General features: G+C 31.6%; 1 protein-coding gene across 1 annotated transcript; it reads left to right on the top strand.

The window, feature by feature from the left end:
- The first annotated feature begins 4,109 nt into the window (after positions 1-4,109).
- Positions 4,110-8,168, top strand: LOC132739975 (uncharacterized). The gene is made up of 2 exons (XM_060727829.1): positions 4,110-4,521; positions 4,834-8,168. Exon 2 carries the CDS (start codon positions 4,864-4,866, stop codon positions 6,829-6,831), a length of 1,968 nt encoding a protein of 655 aa, XP_060583812.1. The 5' UTR covers positions 4,110-4,521; positions 4,834-4,863; the 3' UTR covers positions 6,832-8,168.
- Positions 8,169-9,027: the final 859 nt, after the last annotated feature.

The following is a 9,027-nucleotide window of genomic DNA, read 5'->3' as shown; positions in this document are numbered from 1 at the left end:
CGATCGTAATACGTTGTACTACGGAGAGGCAGGGATTAGCACGGTCTTATACGGTTTACTGCGTTGCAACACGAAACGGTACGGAATGGTACGGTCCACCACTGTTTAGTACGGATAAACACGGATTTATATTACATACGTGGAATAAATTAATAGTATCATGTGCTTTTTCAAGGGTATAAATACTACCTTCTTGTTAAAATAGACATATTTGCGTGAACATTCAATTAATGATAATTGCCATTTACTGGCTGCAACTTTATATTGAAATAGCTCAGAATGCGGAGGCAGTGGTCGAGCTGCTTGATGACATGCACAGAGGTAAAAATATATTAATATCGTACTACAATTCATAAGTAATAGAATAGAATTTAATGTTACATATTTTACAAACATTAATTTGGATCGTGAAATTGGAGTAAATATGTACATAAAACGAAGTGTCTCATAAGCCTCGGACGCTGGCCCTTGGAGTGATGATAAGATTAATTAAAAAGCTTTTTACATATTTTTAAAACAAACATTCATGATAATTAATGTTATTGTAAAATGAACAGCAAATTTCAAAATCAAAAGAGAAGCAGTATTGATCAACATTTTTCTTTAATGATTACTAGCCCATATCTAATCAGGTAAGAGGAGATGGTGGACTAGAAATGGGGTTTACGAAGACCCCTTCATGTTTAGTATGAGGCTCTGATGGCCGAACCTGTTGAGGATCCGGCGTCCTTCATGAAATTCACTTTAATCGGACCTGATATGACTCGGGGGTCGGACGCGATGAGGCCGAATCCTCTCCGCCAAAATCATTGAACTCTGCAATTCGTTTTCTAGGTGTTTTCTTGTGAGGCATTTTGAAAATGAGCATGCAAGGGGTTGTGGACTGATATAATAGGTCCGTATAGGTCCGTGGCAGTACGTTCTTCTCCGTATCAATTCGTTCTTCTCCGTATCAGACCCGTCCTGATTCGTGTCGCTCCGTACCAAACCGTGTTGGTCCGTAACCCGGGGATTTTGGTGGTAAATCCGTCAAACTCCGTACTCATACCGTTGTGTGTCCGTACTGGAACCGTAGCGGACTACGGAATTTCCCATTTCCGTAGTAATCCGTGAACGATTATTAGACCGTAGCTCTTCCGTGGCATTATCCGTGAATATGTGACCGGGGCATTACATTTTGCCAACTAATGTCCTTGTCAATTCGCCAGTTATTAAATGATTTGTTGTCTATGTGACTATTTCATACACCAATTCCCTGAATGATGATATGGAGTAATTATACAATTCTTTGTATACATAGAAAGAATTGGTCAACAAGTTGATAATATTTCTTTTTATTTTTGTTACTGTCATTGAATAAAACTGTGAGTTTATTTCATAATTTGAGCCGTGTCATGACAAAACCAACATAATGCGTTTGCGACCAGCATGGATCCAGACCAGCCTGCGCGTCCGCGATCCATGCTGTTCGCTATCCGTTTCTCTACTTGTCATAGAGTTGGTAAGCGAACAGCATGGAACCTGATCAGACTGCGCGGATGCGCATCCATGCTGGTCGCAAACGCATTATGTTTGTTTTGTCATGACACGGCTTATTTAGTGTTATCGAAAAGAATTGCAGTATTTCAAATGAATGGTTTACATTTTTGTACTTCGGTAAATTGGCTAAATTCAACCAGTCTAGTAAATCGGCAGTTTTATAGAAATAATTTCAAACACTAATAAACTTTAACCTATATATACTTAGAATAATTGGAACAGCATTTTATGTTAGATTTAGATCTACCTTCCTCCAATGAAATAACTTTCTAATTTTAATGAAATAAATATCTTATTTCAATAATAATAATAATAATAATAATATAATAATAAAAATCATAATAATCATAATAATCATAATGTACAAAATGCTATATTACATCCCACATTAACATATTTTTATTGCTTTTCCTAAAAAAATCTATGTGCAAAATCACATTAAGTAATGACGCAGTGTTAAGAAATATTATCTTATTTTACTTAAAAGAATTATATAGAAATCTATTCAAATACCTTTAAATGTGCATTTCGCAGAATGTTTTCTATCGTTTGGCGGATTTTCTTCATATAGTTACGTCACAGACAATAAATGCGGCGTCCAATTATATTTGTAGCGTCGTGTGACGTCATACGTCTATTTTGGTAGGTAGGTAGGTAGGTAGGTAGGTAGGTAGAGATGGATGGATGAATGAATTTATTATATATATTGAATAAAAGTATCATATGGAAAGTTTGTTTTACACTTCATTTTAGAAAGATTATATGGCGGAGAAATGAACATTTTCTTGGAACAATTTATGATATTTTATCAAACTAAATTTAGAATTTCAATATTTAGATAGATATTCAATATCTAATAAAAAAAATATTTTGCTAAATAATTGTACTTTATAAACATTCATTGTGCCTTTTATGAAAAAAATATCTCCAAATATTTTAGAATTAAACAAATCTTCCACAGCTGCAAAAAAGACCTTTTTTACATGTCTCTTTTTTAAGAAGCAAACTTGTATCATTAGATTTTGATATACACGGCTGCTTTCAATTTAAAAGTAATGTCACTTTTTTCTCTAAAAATGAAGTTTGCTGTATTACAAATTCGGTGTAAATATTCCTGACAGGTTATATGACCGTATATAGTTGGCTGTTTGCAATAGTGACTCGTGTTATATTTCGAAACTACCGTTTATATACGGCCATATATCCTGTCAACAATTCTTAGATAACAAATAATTATCTTATTTCAAAGCATTAATATTAAAATACATGTATCAAATTTCTAAGATGGATCAAGCTATCAGTTCCCTTGTTTCTCTGATATTAACTGTAGTAATGATCGCTATATTTTAAACGCTAATATACAGGGTCATTATAACAAGTTTATTTAGAATACAATTATTTAAAGTTCACAAATATCTCCATTATCATGAACGCAACTATGATTGAACGCACTCAGGTCCCTACCTTAGGAATCATTCTCGTTCATATTTACATTTTATTTTCATATTTGTACTTCTAAAATTTTGACAAGTTTATTTACTGTATAAATATTATCATAAAATTTCATGTTTCAAAAAAATAGGACATAAAATTTCTCTTTATGTAATAAATACAGATCTGTAGTTATATTTTAACAAGCTATCCTAAATATTTTACGTGAATAAAACGTTTTCAAAAGTCCCCATGTTCACAAAGAAAAAGATCAAGATCAAATGATCCTGACTTTTTTCATTGGTTTATGACAGTAACAATGATCTTATAAGGAAAAAATATAAGGTATAAAAAATGCAAAAAAAAAAAAACATGCTGATTTACAAAAAATCATTTTGGGATAAAATTTAGCCATAATAATAATATAAAAAATTAATAATAACTGGACTAAAATAGTGATCAAATTAAGGTTCAATGTTAGTAGTTCGATCACCGTTTGACCTCTCATACCATGTAAAAGTCATCATGACCCCCCCCCCCCAAAAAAAAAAAAAAAAAAAAAATAAATAAATAAAAAAAATCAAAGAAAAATCATAAAAATATATACTATTTCAAGTCAACTTATATTAAATATCAAATTAACAATAAAGAAAATTTTAAATAATATGTTTTGATCCTGGTCGTGAAATCTGACATTCGGAATACCTCAATGTTGATAGAGATTTAAATAATTTATGTACTCGGGTACATAACACACTGAGTTTATTAATAGTTATTAAGGAAAATGTATCATATATTTATACACAGTCTATAAATCAATCTGCTTGTTTCCTGCAAATTATGACTGAAATTTTATTTTGGTATCATAATTCTACCTCAAACGAAACGCTACATCACGATTGACCTAATAATGTTGATACATTATATTGGTAGGCGAATTTAAAGTTTAGAAAAAAAAGATATTTAATCAGAGGGCGTGCTGCTTTAATGTCAGGGAAACAGCGGTATATAAATATATACGTGTACGTGCATATGACATATATTTACTTCCTTTTAGGTACAAACAAAAATATGGTTTCACTCGTAATAAAAGATATTTTATGATCCTATTATCCAGGTGTGTTTTTCTTCCTTGTTCAAGTTTAAAGTTCATACCAGACAAAACAAATCTGCTCTTTATTACATAAAAACAACCTCGGAACAGCTTTATTTTCAAAACGTATGACGGATATAATACCATTTATATTAAAGTAGCGAGCATTATGTAATTGTAGTAATTTTTACTTTATAGTTAATGTATATGGTTTTGTTGTGCTACTTTAGAGAGACAAATTTTTATGCACGATATGTTCCGGGTTTCATATGTTTAAGTCGTCATTTAACATATGTGTTACATATACATGTAATTGCCTCTGATCTTTTTGGGGAATTTTCAATGATTTAAAAAGTTATTTTCGTCATAACTTCTACGCATACAGTTTAGATGTTATTCTTAAAAGGGTTTGACTATGTAAAAGGATAATTTGTGAGATGGAAGTTTGACTGTTTATTGTAAGTATAAATATTATAGATTTTCTCTTTTTCTTGCATAAAATCATCATCATCATCATCACTACCATCACCATCATCATCAATATCATCGGTATTTGTGATTGTTTTAATCACCAACATTATCATCTCCGTTTATCTGAACCGCGCTTTGAAACTAAGTTATTAATTAAATACCTTCTTTATACATGTAGTACTTATCATATTTACAGTGTCCGTTGTAACTTCAAGTCAACTGATTAAAAAATGTTTTATAATACCGTATGAATTTCGAAATATATTCTCATGTATTCTGCACGATTTATTGTATTACAGGCTAAGAAAACAAACAGAGTAATCAAAACAATGACCGAGCAAAATATCATCACACCAAAATGCGACAAACATCCTGAGGAAGTGGCACAAGTTCTTTGTCGTCGCCATCGTAAATTACTCTGTGTAAGTTGTGCGCTTGAACGGGCAACCGCCTCAGAATGTTCTATCATTGAAATTCGGAAGCTGTCCACAGAACGAGATATTTTGTTACAAGAAAGTCTAGCTGTCAAGCAATTAGCAGAAAATAAGAAAGAATTAGTGGACAGACATGAATCACATATTGAAAGCATGAAAAGTAGTTTAGAACAACAAGTGTTAGATGTGCATTTCAGACTTACAAAGCGCATTGACAGACTTAAAGATAATTGCCTTAAGTCTATTGAAACAACGACTGGAGCTATTTCAAAAAGAAATAAACAATTCAAACAAAAGCTTACAGCAATTGAAAACACTGCAATACAAAATATTGATAAACTTTCGGGTAATTCCACAAAAGAAATTGACAATATAATTTCCAGTCTGGAGGAAGTAAAAGAAGTCTTAATAAACCAAATTCCAAACGAAGATTCGCGTCCAGAAGGAAATTTCAAACCAAATAATTTCCTTTGCAGTTCAGTGTTAAACGAGGACACTTCTCTTGGCCAAGTAATTATAAAAGATGGCGATGGCTATGAAACTGTCGAAGAGTTTCCAAAAGTTTACTCCGAGGATAAAGCACAAGAGACTTTTAATGGTAAACATATAGATTCAAGCGAAACTACAAGCAAAAGTCCATACGAAAGGCCTCCATATTGTGTACAATTCTCTTCAGATGAAGCTGGCCAATCGCATGACACTGAAGAGGACTATCTTCACCCTTTTGGCTTATCAAACGAGGAAAAGGTGTGTTGCGTAAGAAGTGATGGCAAGAACAAAACTGATCTTATCCCGAGACATAAAAGTGAAAAAGCAACTGATGTAAAGCAAATCTGCAAAAATCTGCCTGAAGAGAGAAAAACAAAGTCTCTTTTTGGACGGATTTTTTCGAACACTGAGAAACCTAATTCACAAAAAGAGTTGGAAACTGGTGGAATTAAAGACAAAACACATCACGTGGACAATTACTGCTCACTTTCAACTCGCAAAACCGAAAATATATATAATAGAATTGAACTTGATTCTTCGTGTTCAATCACAGCCGAGTTCTTTATGAACACCACAGTATCCATTCCTGCCATAAGGCCACATTTTAAATCTGCATGTAAGTTCTGCAAGCTTGTTTACCTTGGAGGTAGTCTTATAGGAATGCTGTCAAAGGTCCATAACTCTCTTGTCATAATTGGTTTAGATGGATTAGCACACAACAGGAGAACCATGTTAGGTGGTTTGATTAACATAGCGGCTGTTGGAAAAGATCACGTAGCTCTTTTGATCGAAAATGGACACCGGGTCTGTATAGTGGATGTAACTAGTGTTGGATGTTCAACTGTCAATTGCTTTTCAGTACATAAACATTTTCAAAACATTACCGGATTCGATTTCGACACATCTTCGTCATCGTTTGCTCTAAGTTCGCTAAACAAACTTGCTATTCTCGATAAGACAGGAAAGGTGTTGATATCACATTCTTATAGCTCATCAGCGACCGGTTCAAATGAAATAACATCCGTGTATGATTTCAATAAAAGATGCCTGTATATATTAAACATTGAAAACAGAACACTGAAATGCTTACAATTTAACGAAAGGGACATAAATGTACTTTGGAAGTGTAAATATGAAGATATAAGTTTCATACCAAGAAGTATGTGTTTATATAATGATACTATTTGTATTGCCTGCAGAGATGTCATTATCCAGCTGTTTGCTGAAGATGGGTCACTTTTCATGAAACATGATGCTAAAGATCTTTTAGAAGACTGTCTTGGTGTTTGCGTCATCGATGACGTAATTGTGTTCACATCGAATTCGAACGATTTCGAGAAATCAACGAAGCTTGCATATAGAAAGTTATTATAAATCATTTTAATCGTCCTCTTTACCGTATATTGAGTATACGGAATGTGTACCGTGGTTTCCGACATGAAATAGAGTCTGGACCTTGATGGAGTACAATATAAAAGTAGAATCTCACTGTTGTCGTACGGAACTGCTTAAATTCAATTCATACATGTATCACATATTGTCTTTGTTTAGTTGTAACAAAGAGAATACAATGTATATATGTGATTGTTTAATTAACATTTACAGTTCAGTTTCTATGAGTAGTTTATCTCTAGATAATAGGGATTTTTTTTACATATTTTGACATCTTTTTGGTAATTTACGTGGATTTTAAGTGCTATTTGCATTGTGTAAATTACTTTTATTGTTCACAATATTTTACTTTAAAATACATTATCAGATTTTGTCATGAAAATAAGAATGAATCTTGAGGTATCATAAAATATGATTGTTTAGTTGTAACAATGTGTCATTGCTTAGTTTTTAAAGCGATAGTTAATGTCGTTATTTATTTGTAACAGTGATAGTTTTATGTCATTATTTAGTTCTAACAGTGATAGTTTATTTGGTTGTTTAGTTCTAACAGTGATAGTTTATGTGATTTCTTAGTTCTAACAACGATACATATAGTTTATGTCATTGTTTATTTGTAACATTGATAGTTGATGTGCATGGTTGTTTAATTCTAACAGGGATAGTTTAGGGGGTTAAGCGGCTGTTTAGTTTTAACTGTGATAGCATAATTTGATAGTATAGTTGTACAGAACACTGAAAATTTATGTGATATTTTAGTCGTAACAAATTGCCTGGTTGTAACAATGAGGAAAGAAAGTGAACATGAGAAGATAACACATTAATTATACTTGCATAAAATGCACATATCTTAATCAAATTAGTATAATGTTTTATTAGCCAATAAAACTATCTAATATGATAACATGTTTCAAAATCATGTCTTTTTAATTCTTTGTAATATACAGGTAAAAGCAAGCGCTTTGTACCTTTCAAAAATTCTGAACAAGCATGATATCAATAATTATTGTATTTTGTTGTTGATTTTTGTTTGTTTGTTCGTTTTTATTTTGTTTTGTCGTATAAAAAACCCAGATGCACATACATTTACGTAACCAATATCTACTTTTTATCCCTTTGTTATGTTCTGAATTGTATCATTTGAAAGATAAAACTGACAGAGAAATAAAGCGTGGTTGAAAATACACGACCGAGTATCATATCACCCTTTCAAAATCTAAATACATGCAACTTGTATTAAAAGCGGATATTAAATGCGCAAAATACACAATAAGACATAATGCTCGATCTATCAAACAAAAGGGTGGGGAAATACATAGGGAAAAAAAGAAATCCCGGAAATTTTCTTAATTGTAATAAAGTTGGCAAATATGAAATATTAATTAAATCCCTTGTAAGAGCTTAGTGACACGTTTTAAAGCAAAATTCTCAGTTCATAGAGGTGATAACTCTTTAAACATAAAATGCTAGATTTATTTAATGGTTAAGTGTTAACACGTATACAACATTGGCCATGCTGTAAAAACTAAAATTAACGGAGGCGAGCTCAAAATAATAAAATTTAATTCAAGGTAGGATAGTTCTAGAAATACTGCAGACTTACGAGTATTATAAACCTTAACCCGTTAAAGACCATATATTTCAAGTTTGAAGTAAATGCTTCAAATAAATAAATAAATAAATAAATAAAATAAAAAATGACAATTTCTAAGGAAAAATCTTAATTTATGGGGAATGTAATGTTGAAAATATTGGCGTTAGACAGATATTTAAAGATCTGCAACACATTTTTATGTTGTTTTTTTCTCATTAATATAATGCTCAAATGAATATTTATCAATATTGTAAGTACCAAAAAGCATAACTTGTAAAGATATTACCGAATTTACATTTCATAATAATAAAGGGAGGTAATTAGAAATTTATTTTCTCTATCTCTAAAGTCTAAGGCAATTTTTTCAATAAGAATGAATGCATATATTTTAATGATTACAAATTATGTGGACAAATATTTGCAGTACATAGTTTACTATTCTTCGTTGTTTGAACATTGTTTTAGAAGCATTAATGTGTACATAATTATATAAAATTTCACTTAACTGTGGTAACAACCTTATTAACAACATACAGGATCGTTAAAGTATTAGGAAACGCCTTAAGAAATGAAGACGTTATACA

Source organism: Ruditapes philippinarum, unplaced genomic scaffold (genome assembly GCF_026571515.1).
Source record: "Ruditapes philippinarum isolate M1 unplaced genomic scaffold, ASM2657151v2 ctg8806_1_1_1_1, whole genome shotgun sequence".
NCBI classification, from domain to species: Eukaryota; Metazoa; Mollusca; class Bivalvia; order Venerida; family Veneridae; genus Ruditapes; species Ruditapes philippinarum.
Note: the sequence above shows the minus strand (reverse complement) of the source record. Positions and strands in the feature narration are given on the sequence as shown.